A 20,780-nucleotide genomic window follows, 5' to 3' on the forward strand; every position below is an offset into this window, starting at 1 on the left:
TTGTGACCACAACTCTGTTTTTGAATTATTAAGTGTATTGTTAATCTTTAATTTCAGTCGTGATGCTCAGCCTGTTCTTTGAAGAAAGGGAGTGATGGGAATTTATTTAATAAAAGAGGTCTCTAGAGGAAGCAGAACGGGGTCTGTTTTCTCTCCTGGAGCACACTGATGTTTCATGTTCTGACATGTCCAGCAGTCAGCCACTGTTATCTTTGTCAGTGAAGCTTATGAGAGCTCAGTGCAACTGGTTCCAACAGGCATTGAAATTCCCATTAAGTGGCTAAGCCTTTGACCTTTGCTGGAAAAGGGGATGATGCAGGGACGGTACTTATATTCCCAATTCTGAAATTCAGTGCTGCTCATTTTGCATTCTCTTCTGCAGATATTGCTCCCTTAATACTGACCTCAGATGGTGAAAACTATGCCACAGTTGTGGGCTACAGTGCCTTCCTGCACTGTGAAATTTTTGCCTCACCTGCAGCAGATATTAGATGGTAAGCCACTGAGAACTGATGTTTTCATGTGAAACAAGTTCATGCAGGCTCCCCAAACACTGAAAAATGTACTAGTTATTTTTTCTATTAAGTTAAAATTAGAAATTTGTAATAAAACTGTATATAAGATATGTATTCTGTGTTTAAATGCACTTTCAAGAACCCTGAAGAAATGGTTTATAAAAAAAGGTTAACGAAAGTCCTCAATACCTGTGTGAGACAAGTGCTGGGATATTCATTAAACCAAGCCATGCTGTATATAGCCAAATCCTGCTACAGCTTCATCGGCCTTAGTTTAATGTTGGCAACTTTCTAAGTTTGGACACATTATTGAGGTGGAAACACAATGACTTACAGAGCATATTTACCTGGAAATGGTTCCATATGGTTGGAAATCACAGGATTGTCATAGCTCTTGACAGGTGCAATAAAATTGCAGATGACAGCTATAGATTAAAGACTCGGCCAGACTAGTTTAAAGACCTTGCTAGACGCTGTCGGTGTGTTTTTGCGTTGCAGGAAGCTTATGTGCCTTTACGATTTGCTGCACGCGGGTAAAGTGACTTACTAATCTTGACTTGATTGCTCAGTGGCAGAGCTGAGGCCAGCTCCCAAAATTCCTGTGTCCCCTGCAATATCTGCTAACCATGAAAGAACAGTTCCTGCAGCCCTAGAAATAACCCATGACTATTATTATCCTCTTTAGGACTAAGGATGACAGCATAGAGCCACTTTCAACATTACGCTATGAGTTAAATAAGAATGGCACTCTAGAGATCAAAGAAACAAAGAAAGAAGACTCAGGATCGTACGCTTGCTGGGCTGCGAACTCTGTTGGAAAAAGAGCAATCACTGCTAACCTGGATATAAGAGGTAATGTCTCACTTATGAATAGAAAGACTTTGACATCTGCTAAGGTTTTATATTTGCAAGTTTTCAGTAAATAAGTAATTAGTAAATACTCAGTCCAAGATACAAATTTATTCTGTGAGGCTATAAATTCTCTGTATACTAAGACCTGAAATTGTCTCCATTTTTCTGTGCAATTTCTCCATGCTCACACATGACGTTTACTTTCTCTTGACACTTCCAGAAGCTGCATAAGCTGCCAAAAACTTGTGGTTTACTTCCCAGATCTGTTAAGTTTATTATCTTGAAAGGATTTTCCCTCCTTCTTGCCATCAGCCCTGTTACACTCAGAGAGGGTTCTTGGCTGGCCCTTGGGAGCCCAGAGCCCTTCCAGTGCTCATGGGCTTGGTGGGGTCCTCGCTGAGCCAGACAGGGTCCCTGCGTCTCCCACAGCTGTGGGCTTCCTCCTTCCCTAAAGCTACTTCCCATCTGCTGATCAGAAGGTACACCCCAAACTGAATTAATACCCGCAGCGAACACCAAGCACGTCGCAGCAGGATGAGTTAGGGGATGCTGCTAGTTTGAGGGCTTTGCAGTGGGCCTTTGCCTGATTATCAACTTGGCAAATATTTTTAAATAGCGAAAAGAACTACTAAAATGCGTTTACTCGTACATTGCAGATACATACCTTGCGCTCTAATTCTGTTTTAAGGGATTTATTTGGTTGATTGGGCAGGAGGGGTTTTTCCCTGGGGGGGGTGATGGTAGTGGACAGTTTCTGTTGAGCACACAGGTTAAATTTAGCGGGTTGCATACAAATTTATTTAGCATTTAGGGCTTGCCAATTAAAAAAAAAAACATTTCAATAATCAATTAGCAGAGTCCTCAAAAGGACTCTCAGATGCAGGTTTGCTGTGACAAACTTGAGAAAGAAACACTCTTTTTGTGTTCTGTTTCCACCCACCCCCTTTGCTTTGTAAATTCTACTGTGATAATAAACATGAAAATGTACAATGAAATTCTCACAGAGCAACATTTCACTGTAAAAAGAAATTCAACCAACTGCTTTCTTCTTACTTATTCATCTGTTTCTGCATTCAGATTAGAGTCAATTAAAAGAACAAACTTGATTGCAATAATTTTTTCTCACTTGACTTTAACAAGCTTGTAATTTTTCTTGGATCGTTGCCAAAGCCTATTTCAAATGGCAATTGGACATAAAAATCATATTCAAGCTTTTTTTTTATCATCCATTTTATGACAGTCTGCTAAAAGGATTTTCACCTGTGACTTTTTTTTGTGGTTTTTTTTTTTCCTGGAGCTCTTTAGTTTGGAGTGAACTAAAGAAGAATTTCTGAAGATAGAAAATTAAATCCTGGCAAATATCTATTTCAAAACCAACCATCCTTCACTTGAAATGTTTGTATATGTAACAAAAAACTCATGATCATTGCTCCTAAAGTTGATTTTTAGATATGAAGTGCTTGGTGAAAATCTGATGTAATAGTCTCTCTCTCCTAATCAAAGTGTTTTTCTGTGATCAATCAGATGCTACAAAACTTGTTGTTACTCCAAAGAACCCCCGAGTGTTGAAATCACATTCAATTTTATTGAAATGTCAGTCTGAGTATGATTCACACTTGAAACACAGCTTTAAATTATCCTGGAGGAAAGATGGAGATGAGCTGCCAGTCAACAGCACGGAAGATGGCAGGTGAGCAGGGAAGAAACAAGAGTTTTCTTGATCTCAGCTGAATAATGCTGTATGGTGTGGGAACATGAGTTTCAATAAACATGAGACTTAATAGCATGAAATGCAAATTTATGTCTGCAAGAATTCTTCATGCGATATGTGACTAGATCTGCATTTTATATACATATAAATATAAATATAAATGCATCTATATGAGTTTTGAGCCATGGCTGGCAAATGATTTTGTTTTTTATTAATTCTCTCACCATCACAGCAGAATATTGCATAAATGTTGGTTCAGCCCAAAAATACAACCCTAGCCCCAGTGCAGTCAACTGGGGTTTTGTTTTTCCACTTCACTGGAACTATTATTTTCCCGTCTTTTATACCTGTTTGGACAAAGCAAGTCCTTGTAATGTTAAAATGAATGTAAAACAAATTTCTGGGATTCTGCCTAAAATCGTACACACTAAAAGCAATGAGTTTTTCCTACATATGAGTTTAGGACTTGCAAGCGCAGGCTGAATTTTGCCCTAGTCTTGTGTTTCCATTGACCTTGAGGGGATGGATCTCAGCCTTTTTCCCATATGAAGGGTCCCACAGCGGGAAATCAGATGTCTTTATCAATTACCACAGAAGAGAGATGGTTTCCTAAATACTGCAGTGCTGGAGAGGTTGAAGATCCTGCTGAGGCCACATAGTGTGGGGAGATAGCGCCAAGCAAATGCCATGTCTGCAGCGGAGCCTGTGTGCCTGGGTTAATGCCAACTTCCCCTGGTGCATTGGACATTACACAAGTGGGTTGGGCACGCTCGGTTTTACTCAACCCTTTCAAAAATTCAGACGTAAAGCCCATGTATTTGCCTCATTAATGATGTGCCAAAATCCTACGTTCCAGACACTCAGCCGATGCATATCAATGTGGCTCTTTTCAGACCAAGAGAGACATGCCAACTTCCAGCCATGGAGGCTAAATTGCTACAAAATACAAATAATAGCCTACAGCACAGTGTATAATACAACTACAATTACGTTTTAAAGTAACAGGCCTAACGTGCAATTATGTTATTCAAAATGTCCCGTTACCAAGTTTTTTTGTGAACAGTTTTTTGAAGAACAACGGTGTCTGTCTGTCATATGCTTATCTTACAGACTTTTCTCTTCCTTATTTGTATGTACCTTTTTTTTTTCACCGTAGGATAATTCTGGACAGGGATACACTGTTCATATCAAGTGTGGCACTGGAGGATCAAGGAGTTTACACGTGTGCGGCTAGCACTTCTCTGGACAGTGTCACAGCCGAATCGCAGTTAATTGTGCTTGGTAAGAGGGTATTTTCCCGGTGTGCCAACAGCTCCGTGCAGTACATAATGCCATTGCAGCACTTTTGCTTATTTGCTTCTTTTGCCCAATTCAGTTACAGAGCCTCAATAACCCAGTTTCACAGAGGTGCCATGTACCTCTCACTCATTAACTTCAGTTGTGCTATCCTTGTGTCTCCTGGAACGGGGATGCTGACGCAAACTTTTCATTTATTTTTAATCTTTGTTATACCTAGGACGAGGCAGCCTTTTTTCTCAGTTGAGGAGTCACCCACAGTGGCTGTAGGAGCTTGCTCAGGCTGGAGGTGTAATAGCATATTAAGAATGGCTCTGCTTCTGCTTTGAAGTCCTTGGTCAGTCCTTCACCCCACTTTACTAGAGATTTGCACATGAATTACCGCTTGGACTATTTTTTGAAGAAGAAAGACGTAAGGCCAGTATTTAGATGTCCAACTCCTCTGAAGATCGGTGGAAGTTAAGCACCTAAAAGTATCAATTATCTCTGTGAAGCTGAGCATAAATTATTGTCCAGTGGCAAAGAGCAAGTCCGCAGCAGAGAAAAAGCCTTGACCCACAGAGTCTGAAGCTTGACCTTGTGTGAGCATCCTTACAACCTGCCTCCCTTCCTGAAGGACCACTTGAAATTAAGGGGGTGAACTTGTGGAGTGATGTGCAGTCCTTTGCACATGTGCCTAAGGGCATCAGCCAATAGCTAAAATTCTGTTTTGTGGACAGTTTTGCATCATTTTAATTTCATTAAATTTTGCTTCATTTTACATTTTTATTTATTTCTGGCAGTGATTGCAACAAGAACTAAGACAATCTGACCTTTGAGGTGTTTTCACACTTTAAATAAATGGTATTTTTCAGTAAATAGTAAATTAAGAAGATGCTATGCAAATTATTTATGGTACTGTGTTCTTTAGTGCTGTATAATTCAAAATGTTTGTAGACTATTCATTACATTACTTATGAAAATTTCATGAAGCACTTTATTCCCTTTTAAAAAGGTGATTTGCAGAAGAGGAAAAACAGTCTTGTGCTCTTTCCCCCTTGTTTATTGTATACTGGAAAGGTCTTGGTGGATTAACAATATCTGTTATTTTCCAAATGGAAAATTCAGGCTTCTTTTGCAATGAAAGACTTGTGAGATGGCTAAAGAACTAAATATGGAGATGGAGACATCAGAATATGGGCAAAAGAAATATTCAGTTAGAATACTTCTAAGTATTTGTTCTATGATTAACGAACAGAGAGAGGGATGAGTATCTTTAAGATGCACCATCGCCGTCTTGAAATTAATATACTGAATTTTAACACAAGATATGCTCCAAGAATAAAACGGCAAAATGCCTGTAGATTAAACTGTGCTTTCCCGATTTTTCCCAAGTACAACAGAAATAGGGGAAAGAAATGTAAAGAAAACTAAAACAAAGAACCCAACCCAAATATAACCTTTTTAACTTTTTGTTGTACCCTGAGATAAACAAGAACACTCAATATTGTTATTTAAAACATTCCGTACAAACACAATTAATTTCTTCCACAATGACAGAGACAGTCTTGGTGGTTGAGGTAGCTGTTTTTCCTATAAGAAATGACGTTGTCAGCCAAAAATGAGTTGGGACATTGGGGCAGGAGGACGTCAAAGACCCGAAGTTGTGCAATCTCGTTTCCTTGGTCTGTACATTTTTCAGATTTTGAAACACCAGCCCTATGTTTAAGGAGGGGGAGTGTGTGTGTGTGACTTTGGAAGGATGAGGGCTTCCCATCAGCCCCCTGCAGTGAGAAATTACTCTTTTACATCAGGCCCTATACATTTCAGTCGCCAAACCAATCCAATGCAATCAGACTGCAAATTGTCAAAGCAAGCCGTAAGGAAGATAAACTTCTGTCAGTCTGAATCCGCTAAATTTGAAAGCGTTCATTCAATTACAGGCAGCTTGGCAGACGACCCATGCCACAGATCACCTCTTCTGCCCCTGATGCCGGTGAGAAACCGGCTGGTGTTGCAGACGCGTGCCCCCCTTGCCGTCTCCCAGGACCGTGACGGGGAGCAGCCTATTTCGATGGTGCTGCTCTGCAGTTTTTCAAGGACCCACCTCAGCCCTGGTTAAGGGGCAGGAACCTCATCCCTGAAAAGTGAGCTCTGACAGCAGCAGGGTAGTCCTCTGCTCAGGGCTTGTATAGTCCCGCACTTGTCCTGGGGAGGTGCAGGGCAGTTATCATACCAACCACCACCAACTCTGACTCTGATACATTCTCTGGGCAGCATTAGTTGAGCTGGCAGGTAATGAATTTTCTTGTTTCCTTTTAATATAGGTCCCCATGGCTGGGATAATGAATGTTATCCTTTCACTCATACTCTAAAAGGCCAAGTTCGATAACTGTCGGAGCTGAGTCACCTTCTACCACTCTGGTTTGCACCAGAGTAAATCCAATGGATGCTAATATAACTTTCTGCTAAGAGCAGTGTCAATATCTATTAATGATTAAATGGATCGTCGTGTTGATTTGAAAAGAAAAATCTGTTGCTGCAAGCACAGTAATGAGAGTAGGTGGAAATGAACTCGAGAAGGGATATTGCGTTTATAAGGGAGAAAGCAGGACCAGAAGATTCAGCCCGGTTTTCTGTAATAAAAAGGATCTTTAAAAGCGATTCCCACTTTCCTAATTTTGTCCATTTTGAAATCAAAAAATGTTTTACCACCATCTTCACTGAACTTGCTGTTCCAGTCCTTTGGAAAATGCCAAGACAAACAGAAAGAGCTTGCCATGCTCCTGACACCTCTGCATTATTTCTCAGATGTTCCTGATCCGCCAGAAGACCTTCAGCTCTCAGAAAATCAAAACCGAAGTGTTCGACTATCCTGGAAAGCCGGGGCCAGTCATAACAGCCCTATTAATGGTATGAAGGATTTTAGTAGCATCATCTTGCGCTATTTAGCATTATGGCACCTCAGGGCTATTAGAAGAAACAAACCGTGCTCACAGCCATACTTAATTGGTTTTACTATGACAGTTAATTTGTTGTAAGTTCATTGCCATCCTTGCTATTTATAAGCTGTTTATACAGGCTCTGCCTTTTTCCTTTTGTTTTGTTTCTTTTCCTCCCCAGAGTCGATTATAGAGTTTGAAGAGAACCGGTGGGAGCCGGGGAGGTGGCAGGAGCTAACCCGAGCCCCGGGGAACGACACCACAGCCCTTTTGTCACTGGCCCCGTATATGAATTACCAGTTTCGCGTCCTGTCTGTGAACGCTGTGGGAAGGAGCCAGCCTAGTAAACCATCGCTGCGCTATGCAACGCCTCCGGCTGGTAAACACTGCCATCTAGTTTTCTGAATTTTAATATATTTAGTGTTTTGCTGGGAATAACAGTGCCCTCCTGTGCCTCAGAGGGGGTGTAAAGAAGTCAGGGTCACTTGTGCTGCTTTCGCTGCTCAGTGGCAGCCCAGGGATGCCGAAGTGAGGAGTCTACGCTGCCGTGGTTAGCAGGGTGTTTCCTACCAGGATACCGATAGCGTACAGCTTTCCTGAGCTCTGCTGATTTTGCACCTTTAAAGCCTGTTGCAGCCCTTTGTGGACAAGCGGTTGCTGGAGAGGATCTCTGAGGTTTATGGGGAGCCTTTCAGCAGCGCTAAGCTTGTCAAAAATCTCCATTCGCAGTGCATTTCTCACTGTGACAGAAAATGTTGTGTCCCTGAAAGTCATTTTAGAGGCCAACTGTTCAGCACAGCATTTGCATTCCCTGGCATTTTTCTTTCCTTTTTTCCCCCTTTACTTCAATTTCAGGTCCTTCTTCAGCTTTTCAGCTGTGTGCGTCCCACTAATGATATACCTTCTGTTTACTATCCCCACAGGGAGAAAAATCTCCTCCTCATAATCCCCCTACATCTGGTGCTTTGAAATCCAGAAGTCACAGTTTCATGTTAGCTGGTGGCTCCAACCAACAAGGGCACTTAGGAATCAAAACTGCATAAACAATGTGTTTCGGTCACAGCAGCTTTGCTGATCCAAGTAATTAATCTCATGAACGTTTTTTGTTTAGGTGTCTTTCACTGTCAGTAATACGGAAATAAGAAAGGTTTTTTGCATCCTTTTTTTGCATTTAAATAATAAATGCAAATAAAACCCAGGATATGCAAACTAACCTTATCACCCGTGTGGTTCCAGCTCCAGACAAGAACCCAGAAAACATCCGAGTTGAAGCTTCTGAACCAGATGAAATGGTGATGAAATGGGAGGTAAGGCAAACCTGTCTGTCAATGCTACAATATCGGAAACAGGTTCTCCCTTCAAGCAGCAGTTTCTAAAGCAGCATGGAATTTATCAGGATGTTGTTTTAACATAAATACATTAAAAAAAAAACCCTGGATCCCTTGACTTTATCTCCCCTTCCCCTACCTCTGTTTTTTAGGAAATATTTGCAAATTCCATAGGTAGGACCCTTGATGCTTCTGAAGTCAAAGGTAAAGTTGTTATTGACTCAAACGTGTTCTGGATTTCCTCCCCTAGTTTCATTTTGATTCAAAAGTCAGTTTTTTACATCTAACTTTGCAGGTTATGAAGAAATACGGAAGTCCTATAAAGCACAGTGAGAATCCTCCAGAGTACGCTCTTCTGTGCACCTTGCGTACAGGAAAGTGCTTAAAATAATTGTGGTCTCACCCTGCTCTGCAGGAGGAGCAGCCAGGCCCAGGGAGGGGATGGTTTGCGCATAGCTTCTGCCCTTCCAGCCTGGAGGTTTAAAAATGACGCAGATCACTTGGCCAAGAGAATGTGAGCTTGAATTTTTACACCAAGGACTAAAGGAGTGTAGATGAAGCTCCTGAGCATGTGTGTCAAAGGAATTGTGTAAAAGTCTCGAGGATGGTTTCCAGTCTTCAAATCCCCTGGCTTTTAAGCTTACAGCTTCCGTGCCAACAGTTTAGAGATATATTCCTTCACTTAACAAAAAATTCAACAACTGTGGAAGGAAGCATATTTTTTGTGGCTGGAATTAAACACAATTTACATGAGATTTACTTCTCAATCTGCTGCTTGCAGCAAAGAACAATAAATGTTTCCCCAGTGTGAATTCATGGTTTAGGCTATAATTACGCCAAAAGGAGATGGCCCTCTAGATCTATTGACTTGGATTTGAATGGGGATTTTTTTTCTACAACATAGCCCAGGCTCAGGGAAGACAGTCCTGCCTCTCGGAAGAAATGCAGAGTGGTAGTTACCAGCATGGGTGGGAAATGCTACTAAGACCAACACTTTGTTGAACAAAGAATGAGCTCTCCCCCTTGCCGGGAAGCCCGTAATCCACTGCTCAGACAGGGCAAAAGTAGAAGTGAAAACTGAGACTGAAGGCAGAGAATGGGATGGACAGGCTTTGTTAAATCTTGTTGAGTCATTTAAATGTCGTAAACAGGATATTCATTTATTTATGGTGTTCCCTGTATGCTTTTCAGAGGAAATGCTAGGCACTGAACATACTATTTCTGGCAGACAAAGGCTGTAAAACAATGTTAATCTGCCTACTTTGGATTAAGAGACCAGATGAGCATTAGTGACTAGCTTTTCAGCCAAGGATTTGCAGCGTTAAGGGAGATCAAAATAAGAGTCAAGCAGTGCTGCAATTTAACTCTAAACAAGAAGTTATTTTTGTGTAGGAATTTTTTACTACTTCAGCTTCTCTTGCCAGTCCCATTCCCTGGGATCTTTGCCATGGAGGTGATTCTCCCAGCGGTGCCTGTTAGAAAGCTGCCCAGTCTACCGGCTCCTTGGCCACAGTCATCCCGAAGGTCCTCGTACCCTCAGAGCAGATAAATGGGAATTTTTGCAGATCCTCCAGACCTAAGTTCCCCCACGCATGAGGAGTGGCGGTCGGTCGGGTCGATGGGGAATCGCTTTCTGCTGGCACTTGCAAGTCAAAGCCGTTTCATTACAGACCTCTGTGTGCAGCTTGGATACATATCAGTTATTATATATTTGATATGTAGAATATATAGTTTAAATATTATTAACAGTAGGCTATGTGGTGGGAAATACCCACAGCTTTTTCAGTGGACTGAAAAAAAACCCATCATTTTTGGTAGTGCAGGTGACCAGTCAATTTAATTAATTAAAGAAGTACATTTTCAGAGAAATAAACTTAATTGGAGAATGTCTCATGACAGTCCATTGCTATATGTCTTCTAATATTTTATAAATTAATGTTAATTAGATGGGAACCGTGCTGTGATGAATTCTTCAGCTGATCGGTAAAAAAGAGTAGCACAGCAGTTGCACATTAAATGTCCAGGCATAGTTTCAAGCATTTGGTGCATATTTAGAACAAATCTAAATTTTAATGACCCAACTTGCTGTGCTACATAAAATTCTAAGATAAAACACAGATTTTAGCTGTACTGAAAGACACACACAGCCTTATGCCAAAACAGGCATTTCAGTTGTGCTAAAAGGAATACAGTTTTATATCACACAAGAAAACAAAGAAAACCTATGACAAAACAAAAACTGATGTATGTAGCGTGCAGAAATATGCCTACTAGCAATCTGTTTTTAATCCAATTGTTTCTCTGCCTTTCACCCACCTTTCTTTTGAAGTTAGGACATTTTTCTTCCAGTCGTCTTAAAATTAACACAGCAGCGAAAAGTTAAAGCTTTCTTTTTCCCCCTTTTCTCTCCCAATGTTATAACACGCTTTCCAAAATTATTCCCCCCTCCCCTCAGCTGCTGTTTCATGATTACTGCAACAAAGGCAGACAGGATCTCTTTTAACTTCTTCCGCAGCCATTGAAACCCGTGGAGAGGAACGGGCCGGGGCTGGAGTACAAAGTCAGCTGGCGGCAGCGGGGAGTCGAGGTGGACTGGAACGAGGAGACGGTGAAGAAGCATTCTCTGACCCTGCGAAACACCCCCACCTTCGTGCCTTACGAGATCAAAGTCCAAGCAGTAAATAATTTAGGGTCCGGTCCTGAACCAAATGTTACCATCGGATATTCGGGAGAGGATGGTAAGTAGCGGAAACTTTCATGTAAAAATAAGCTGCGTGGGGGATTCTTGCGATGCAAAACGATCGGATATGGAGCGATGGATTAGGCAGCCCATGGCCAAAACTGCTTAAAAGCCAGTGCTCAGCGTGATGGGCTACATGAGACGCAGATACAACTGATGCTGAGCGCCGTGGATGCCAGCTTGCTGGAGTTTGAGGGTTTTTTTTGGAAAGGTCACTTGTGCTTTCATTAATCTCAGTTGCTGGCTTAATGTGGATACTTGTTTGAAGGCCACAGTCCATAAGAAGTCTATGAAGTGTAGCAGTCATTGTGTTGTACTTGGTGGGAAAAAGGTCTTTAGCTTGTCTGGGGCCCGATTCAACAGTTTTAACACCGTCAGAAGTTAAGTATTCTGGCAATTAAGTACAAACACTCAGGCGCTGGGTGTATAGTGAATTTATAGATGATGCCACATTCCCATGTATGCTGGGTGTTACCTTGTCCATTGAGTCCTTGAAGAACGGGCCCTCTTCTCCAGCCTGGGTTTCTCTCCAGTGGTTTTCCGTGGCTTGCGGGTGGCACAGCCCCCTTTCAGGCCTCCCTGTATCTCTGGAGAAGTCTTCCTCCACTGTAAGGCTTTGCTTTGGATCTACTCCTGCTCCAAGCCCCCTCCCGGGGTCTTCTCAGAGCCTGCCCACCTCTGATTTTGGACTCTGCCTGGCCCACAGTGCATCATCCAGGCCAGATCAAACAGAGACACTTTCTCCCCTTGCCACCCATTTTCACAAAATAGATGCCCTGGGCTGCTCTGAAATCCCAGCAACCGCTTGTGATACCCACCCTTTGCACATGCTCTTCGAGCTCCAGCTTCATGGTGGGCTTTAATAATCATGTCCCTTTAGGAGAGGTGAACATGTGGGAGGATTGCCCTGCTAATAGAATTAATGCCGGTGCCACGTGGGATGTGACAGCCTTGCTGTGTCTGTGGGACACTGGATAATGTCCCTGCTGAGGCCACCCCCACATCTTCGAACAGCAGCCTGTCCCCTTTGGTGTTTACTGCATGGCTATAGAAGATATTCGGAGGACTGGAAATGTATCCAGCTGCAGTAAAGAAATGCCAAGCCTCACTTTAGGAAGCAACCCAGTTAAGCAGTACCACTACCAAAAAAAAAAGAATCTTTTTTGTAGGAATTAAGGATTTAAATCAGCAAGGGAGTAAACAGCATGGTGGCCAGCTAGCGTGAGGCGACAAGCTTCCCTGGTCCCAAATGCAAATGCTTATTGCATTTGTAAACGCTTAGCAGCAGGGGCTGGGAGCTGTTGGCAAAGAGGGGCCAGGAGGGCCAGCGAACGGTCCGTGTTTCAGATCTGCAGATTAATTTTATTAGTTAAAGTCAGACAGTTTTCATCCCATGCAGAATCTGAAGTCTTTAAGTTCTTTTCGTAAGAGTGAAATAAACTGACAGTTTGAATGGCCTTTGAAAAGTCTACGGTGGATTAGCCGACTAAGACAAGCATGTGTTTTGCTGCTTATTAAAATGACCAGACAAGCCACGTCCTTGATTTAACCCACCACATCCCGCAGCAGTCACCCCCCAGCAGCAGTAGTATAGGTGCTGCTGCTCCCACCTCTCCACTTGCTGCAGCTTCTCGCAGAAGCCGTTATGGAGTATCATGATCCACAGTAGGTGATACGAAACAGTCAGTAAAGTTACTGTGGTAACCACAGATGTAAAAAATGTTACCGGCTTTACGGAGGGAAACGAATCCTTAGGCGGGCTCTCTGGAGCGCTCCTCTCGTGGAGTGAGCGCACCGAGGTCTGCGTTATCATCCCTGAATGGACCAGTTTGATGTTTACAACCTGCCGAGCGCCTTCTGCATTATCAACCCTGAATGGACCAGTTTGATGTTTACAACCTGCCGAGCGCTTCCTGGTGTTTCACCAGCATAAGGTTTTGGTGCTGGGAATGGTCTCGGTGCTCTTCAGACAGGAGAACGCCCACTGCGCACCCAGAGGTGGGCAACAGGAGGGCTTGGTGGTGCATGTTCTCTGCCCTGTAGAGTGTATGGCAGAGAGGTGGTGAATAGTGAGAACAGAGAGGAAGAAACCCCGCAGCATGTTTATTTTCTTTGTGTGTCTGTGATGGATCTAATTTTATATCTATCAGTGGAAAATCTTCCTTGCAATTCAGTTGTCAATGGATCAAGGCCTCTTTTTTTCAGGCGCTATAATAGCTCTCTGTGTTGTGTAGTGATTAAAATCCTACTGTTTAATGAGCTTAGTAGTAAAATGAAATTGATTATAAAAAAAATCTTTATGATTGCCTTCTTGAATGCTGTGTTAATCATTTTTTTTATTCTTCTCACTGCTGTAAGCATTACTTGAAACAGGAAACCATAAATACTGGTATAGAAATTCATATGTCCCAGTGCACCTGTATTCCAGGCCTCAGCAGAAAGCCCTGATATTGCAAAATAATGTTTATTGGCCCATTTCACCCACTGGATGCAGGTGGAATGGCTTTTTTCTTGCCTGCAGTAAGACTGCATGAACCGCCACAGCTTGAGCTGGAAAGCCAAGCCCTGTAGCTGTGAACAGTGTGAAACTCGGCTCTTCTAAGCGTCTTTAATATGCAGCACTTTTGTTTTTACAGTTCCAGATGCCGCTCCTTCCGGCGTATCGGTGGATATTGTGAACAGCACGCTGGTCAAAGTCTTCTGGTTTGGAATACCAAGGGACAGAGTTCGTGGACATCTAAGAGGCTATAAGGTTACGAATTTCCCTTTAAATAATTGTATACAGTTGAACGAACTATTAAATGAATCCCAGATCGAGGATAGATTGCAGTCTCTCATTTCTGGGAAGATGAGGGAAATCAATATCGTGTTCAGCCCCATAAAATATAATTTGTTACAGAAATGCCAATCTCAATGCAGGTCAGTTGGTGGAAAACAAAAAGCATGCTGGACGGAAAAAGGCATCACCCAGAGAAACACTTCCTAACGTTTGTAGGAGACAGAAACTATGGGATGATTCCCGGTCTAGAGCCCTTCAGTGAATTCCGCTTAACTGTTTTGGCTTACAACGCCAGAGGAGATGGCCCGGAAAGCTCCCCCGTTGTGTTTGAAACTCCAGAAGGAGGTAAGACAAAATGAGAATATGGGATGGAGGGACATAAATAGAAGTTGTCCATGTAACAAGGCAAGTTGATTTCCTTATTTAAAGTGATTGTAAAATCTCCAATATTCATAAAACCCTTCACTAGAAAGGGGAACTGTAGGTTTTGAGGTAAACTATATCATCATTTAACAAGTATGTGTAGAGACAGGCCTGTTCAATCTTCTTCTCTGAAAGCTAATCCCTGTATCTTCCAGTCCCCGAACAACCACGTTTTCTAAGGATCCTGAACTTCGACAAGGACTCCGTCACTCTGTCGTGGGGACTTCCCAAGAAAGCGAACGGCCACCTTACTGGCTACATTTTGCAATACCAGATAAGTATGTGCTTGTTTTACTTTGATTTTAGAATTTAAGCATTATTAGTTAAAAAGAAAAAAAGAAAAAAAGGTTTACATGTACAGTTATTTAAAACAGAGGCTGATAAGAAGGGCTGTTTCTGAGATCCCTATAACAGCCATAGCATCAGAACAGTGTGTTTTGAACTGCGATGTGCGCACAGCCTGCTAGAGGGCAGGCCAAAGTCATCTTCCAGAGCAAAAAGTTTTCCATGCGCTTTTCCGATGTGAGCTCACATTGCTGCCATGCCCTATTCCACATCTATAGACTCATTCAATGATTTCATTTAGCAAATTTTACAATTTGCAAATTGTACCTAACGTAGTAGTTAAGAAGACCCATAAATTGTAGGTGCATTTTACTGAAGTGAAACTTACTGAACACAAAATAATTTGTAATGAGAGCACTTTAGCCACGTTTATTCAGATGTTCACATTGTGTCAGTGAGCACCTCCTCCCTGTGCAATGCCTCAGCAGCAATGCAGACAACTAACCACCAGTCACGTTACTGAGCAGTCGCATTGAGAAACAGCTAAATACTGTCTTTCTTTCTTTCTTTCTTGCCTATGAAAGAACTGAGTAACTGGGAAGAGCAGATAACCTCAGGCAAGATCCAGTATTGGTCCCAGACTGCCACACCACCAGCTGTGAGGTGTGGTGACAATTCAGGGTATTTTATATGATCTTTGAGGATGGAACAGGTTTAGTCTGTGTCCTATTTACAAAAAAAAAACCCAAACATGTTCTTTTCACTTGTCTCCGCTCATAACAGAACTGCCCAGTTGCCTTTGCAAGCCGAGGCTGAAGGCTGGATCTTCCCTTTGGTTTTGATGATTATGGGCAGAGAGTGGATCTGTCTATTTAGGCAGTTTGGGAGTAGCAACCCCTTCTTCAGCTGGCAACTGTGCCAAGGCGGAGCGGAGCAAAGCAGAACAACCATCCGTTAACTTGCTTGCAAAAGTTTGCAGATGTTTGGAAGCAAAGCAAGAAGCAATTCATATATATTTAATGATCTAGGAGACAGTAATTTTTGCCTCCCACTCAGTGTGTGCATATCTAGAATCAGAGAGCTTTTTAAGAACAGTAATAGCTCACTGCGTAGTTGGGAGATTGACATGGACGAGATAAATCCCATTTAAGTACTTGGCAGGAAGGTGAGATATGATTATTCAGACTTCATCCTTCCTACTTACTGCGGAGTGCCTCCCTTGCAAGAGTGTTCATGACATGTTTCATGTTCGTAGCCTTTAGCTGCTGGATCTGACTCAACTGCCTTTTCCCTTTCAGTAAATGAAACGCATGAAATCGGACCTCTGAACGACGTCAGCGTAACCAACCGCTCCACGCTCAGCTGGAGGCTTTCAGGTCTCCGCTCCAGTACCAAGTACAAATTCTATGTAAAGGCCTGTACAGTCAAAGGCTGTGGGAAGCCAGTCACAGAAGAAGGACTAACCATGGCTCAAGGGAGTAAGTTAATAGGCAATATGGTTTTATGTGGAGAAAATCTAACAATAATGGAAAAACCTATTGAGAATATTCCAGGCTTGACATCTCCTTTGTAATTAGAGGAAATAAATTTGTTTTTCTTTCCATGACAACAATCAATGAACTTTTTAATGTAGCCGTGCAGCTCTTCAGCAAAGTAGGGCTTATCTGTTTCGTTTTGCTGTACAGTACTGTGTTTCTATTCCCACCGATCAACTCTTTAAGCCGTACTTGAATGAGTGAATTGCATTTAGTCACGAACAGAAAATTGAAGATCTAGATAATCTGTTCCCAGTAATATTATAAAAACAAATTCTGCCCTTGCATGAAGATGGGGGACTGCCAGCAACATTAGGGGCAGGTATTTGACACGGAAAATCCAGATGAACATAAAGTTGACTGCAGTGCATTTGATCCATTATTTTATTATTATTTTATCATTATTTTATCAGAGACTGGAAGTGAGCATTTGTGTGCCACTTATAAAACACTGATGTTCAGTGATTTAAAGGAAAATCGCAAGCACTATATGATAGCTCATCTTTCACATTCAGCTGAAATGAAATAAAATGTACTGTGCACAGCAGGTCTGAAAACTCTACAATACCGAGGAACAAGCCCTTGCTATTAATCAGAAACCATTACTGTGCACTTACCACGGGGAAGGAGAAAGAGAATGTGATAAGCAAGAGTCCCGGCTTCATCATTTTTAGCAATGATAACAGTCTGGAGCAATGTTGATATAAAATAGAAAAATGGTCCTTGTTGCACAACATTCTATTGGGCTTCTAAGTTGCCGAATCTCTTCAGTTACTGGTAAAACAAGTAAAAAGTACTTTAAAGTCATCACGTCCCAGTTCAGGATACAATAATGAACGATCATCCATTTTCTCAAGAAGCGAAACTCCTACTCAACTGTCTTGTAGCCTCCAGTCTCACTGTAGTATGCAGGTACTCACGTAGTAGTAACTATTAATCTGTCAGCATGGTTTAAAATTTATTCTTCATTAAGGAAAGTAAAAGATCCTTTTTCTTTCAAGCTAAAAATATACAATTTCACCTCATTAGTTACCTTTTCTGGCCTTCATTGGGCAGCCAGAATAATGTGGTTTGGCCACTTGAGAGTCTATAACTTCTTTGAATAACCTTGTCAGGTTTTATGAAACACATCCCTGCCTGATATGCTTAAAAGGATGATAATGTTGCCATTCATTTTGTTCTCGTTCTTTTCTTTCCTAAGACCTTGTTGCAGCGGTGGCAACAACTGATTCTTGTGAAATGCTTGTAGAATAGAGTGGTATAATTAATAGAAGCCGCAAGGGTCCAGTTCTGCGATTAATGTGTGCTCCTTGCCAGTTCTCAAGCCACCCTAAATTAGGACACTGCATCTGTCACTGAGACGCCATTAGAGTTTTGTGTCATTATTTGCTGGCTAAATTGTTCAGATGTTTTTCAACTAAACATGATAGGCTGAAAAAAAAATCACTCTTTTCAGTGACCTTCTTGGGGTTTTAAGCTGTGGTATGGGAAGCAAGGTGATTGCTGAAAATTAAAACAATCTCTCTTTTTGAAGAAAGGGAATGATTTCGAAAGTCAAAGTTTATAATTTAAAATAAACCACATAAATGACAGATATAAAATGTGGTGCCCTCTGAAATGAAACTCCGTGATAGAGCACTCCATGTTTCTTTGGGTTTTGATTCAGTGATTCTATATCCACTATGTTCCGTTTTTAGTAATAAAAACATAAAGCTTTCATTGTTCATTTTAAGACTTTGAATAGCTTCCACTGCTGTAATACAGCCTTTGCAGGCTGTGCCATGGGCATTTCAGAATTTCACAATATGTTCTGCCAGGAAAGTGGAGATGTTGAGGTGGAAGCTATGGATTCATTCACATTTTATCATTGATATACTTGATCTGCATCACCGCTGTTGCTTTCATTTATTTGCAGTTATCCCTGCTACTACAGTCTGGAATCAGAAAGAAAAGTCAGTCTCTTTTTTTGCTATGCACATATGCGAGTATGCATGTATCACCACGAAAAACAAGTCCGTGTAGGGAAAATTGTTGTGCTCTAAATGCTAATTTTGCCAGCCTGTAATTTATGTGCAAACCCATTTCCTGACGATGAGTTTGCAGTGGCATGAATGACTGAGTTTAGTAAAAAAAGTTTCTCTCAATTAAATAAATATAACTCCCTGTATAGATAAATGGGTAGATCATACCCTTTCTCTACAACTCCAGCGCCTTCCTCTGGGAATGAACCATTCAGATTCAGATTTTTGTCAGGAGTAACACATTGCTTTGAGTTAGCAACACTTTACCAAAAGGCCAGTGAGTGGATACTGATAGGAAAAGACCATCTCATGCTCACATCTCTATTTCTTCGTTCTCCGGTGGAGCAGTGCCGCACTCTGTGCTTGTCTGGCAGTGGTGGAGGTCGAGCCCTCTGCTCTGCAGTTCCACCACTGTCAGAAGGGGCTGTTTCTGTATAATTACTTAACAGAGGAAAACCACACTTTAATATTTGTCTCTAAGATTAAACGGAGGCCCACTGGAATTAGTGAGAAATAGCAGTAGGCGATATAAAAGCTTTCCTTTATAGCATCCTTGTTGCATGACCCCATGCCATTGGCATTGGCAGCTAATACAAAGTCCATGAAATAAAAGGCCTCTTTCTTATGAAAGATCTTAAACATAGCCAAAATAACTCAGATATGAAACGCTGATGGACAACCAAAGATTTTTATCAATTGTTGATAAAATACTGTGGACAATCATGAAGAACCCAGGCAAAAGGATATTTGCATTGTACTGCAAAATAAATAATAGTTGAATTTTTGTGGGTCCATCTTGTTTTCATTCCATAGAAGAAGGTATGCTGTCTTTAGAAAATGAGTTTTATCTCTAACTTTTCACTTTCAGGCAGTATTTCTCAAATGACCTACAAACTAATTAATTTTCCCCTTGAAAATGTTGATTTCCCAATGATCATTAGCCCTCAGAAACATAATACGAAATAATGTTCTTACATAAGTGAAAAAAATTAATTTAACGTAGCAGTCCTTCTTTAACACAAAGCTTCTTTTCATCGTTACCAGTGTTTCTCAAGGATTACTAAACACGTATTATATGTCGAGAATGATTACTGTGTGTTCAGAAATTCAAGCCTTAATGAAAAATTCATCCAGAGGAAGCCGTACAACTGTAGTTTTATTTTCCAGAGAAGCCAGAGAATAGAAGTTCACCAGTTTCATTATATTTCAATGGCAATTGGCACATAACTCCCACAGGCTTTTTGAAAATCTTAGCTGGAGGGTACTAACCTTCATGACACACCATAAGATGAGGAAAGTAACCATTTGTAACAAAACATATGGTTTTAGTTCTCTTTTGCCACGGGCACAGTGAAAAAGGAAAAATACAACTGCCTTAGCCCTATGTAACCACGGATATTGTTACCAGCAAATCCCCACAATATATCCTATTTGCTCACAGTCGAGAGGACCTGATGAATCTTGGTGAAAAGTTTCTTTTTCTGTCATTTCTGCCACTCCACTCTGCTGCCTCTCCTTCGGCCGGGGATCCGTAGCCCATCAAACCCTGTTGCTAATGACGGGCAACGAACCGTCCTGCCAGCCCGGGTGCTGCACACAGGCTGGACCGGGAAAAGGGATAGGTGGTATATCGCTGTTTCAAACCCCTATAATTTTGAGCAAGAAAAATAGGCATATTAAGTATAATGTGCTAAATATATCAGTCTTGGAGTACTTTAGGCAAATTTGTGATTAACTGTTTGTCTTTGCTATTTTTTTTCCTTTTTCCTCTTCTGTCATCCTGCCCCAGTGTAGCCAATAGAGAGCTAAAGAGAAGCAGCAAGAGATGAAACGAGCTATAACCTGTCGTCTTGTTCGAGCTCAGATTTCTCCGACAAGTGACAATCAGTACAAATAGCTGATCAGTAACTCACCTATAAATTCTTCTCAAGAGACTTTACACACAGGAGGTTTATTAATCTCTATAGCTTAAAATATTCCCAGTTTAGGATGAATTACCTCCTGCACTAAAAAAGCCCAGAAGATGAAGGGTACTTGCGATGCATATTTACACACTTCTAATGGCCAGGCAGTGAGGAAAACTAATGAAAGTTCAACTTTCCCTTTATTGCAGCAGATGTATTTAGACATCTTAAATTAAGATGTTGCCCACAATTAGTATTTAGCTATTAGGCTGCCAGCTTTTTTATATAAGTAAGTTTTAACAAATGTGCTAACTTTTGGAGAACTAGCACTTTTGTAAGTCTTTGGGGGCAGTTTATATTGTTTTTTCCTTTATACCATAAGCTTCTATAAAAAATGTGTGTTCTGTTGTTCTCATAAATCTTGAAGCCCGGTAGGAATATTGTAAAATTGCAGTTCAGTGTTTGATGTT

At 41.4% G+C, this 20,780-nt stretch overlaps 1 protein-coding gene across 15 annotated transcripts in view; it reads left to right on the forward strand.

The window, feature by feature from the left end:
* Positions 1-20,780, forward strand: part of CHL1 (cell adhesion molecule L1 like) — a 150,846-nt gene that overhangs the window by 118,318 nt on the left and 11,748 nt on the right. For all 15 annotated transcript variants that reach the window (XR_012996040.1, XM_076346664.1, XM_076346677.1 and 12 more), the window contains 12 exons: positions 383-494; positions 1,201-1,367; positions 2,892-3,057; positions 4,235-4,359; positions 7,165-7,266; positions 7,477-7,674; positions 8,532-8,602; positions 11,139-11,361; positions 14,000-14,115; positions 14,283-14,487; positions 14,721-14,843; positions 16,149-16,328. Coding sequence is in view for 14 of the 15 variants with exons in the window: in XM_076346664.1 (XP_076202779.1) it covers positions 383-494; positions 1,201-1,367; positions 2,892-3,057; positions 4,235-4,359; positions 7,165-7,266; positions 7,477-7,674; positions 8,532-8,602; positions 11,139-11,361; positions 14,000-14,115; positions 14,283-14,487; positions 14,721-14,843; positions 16,149-16,328 (1,788 nt within the window). In the remaining variant the exon portion in view is untranslated. The remainder of the gene's footprint in view (positions 1-382; positions 495-1,200; positions 1,368-2,891; positions 3,058-4,234; positions 4,360-7,164; positions 7,267-7,476; positions 7,675-8,531; positions 8,603-11,138; positions 11,362-13,999; positions 14,116-14,282; positions 14,488-14,720; positions 14,844-16,148; positions 16,329-20,780) is intronic.

This window comes from Aptenodytes patagonicus, chromosome 8 (assembly GCF_965638725.1).
Source record: "Aptenodytes patagonicus chromosome 8, bAptPat1.pri.cur, whole genome shotgun sequence".
Lineage (NCBI taxonomy): Eukaryota > Metazoa > Chordata > Aves > Sphenisciformes > Spheniscidae > Aptenodytes > Aptenodytes patagonicus.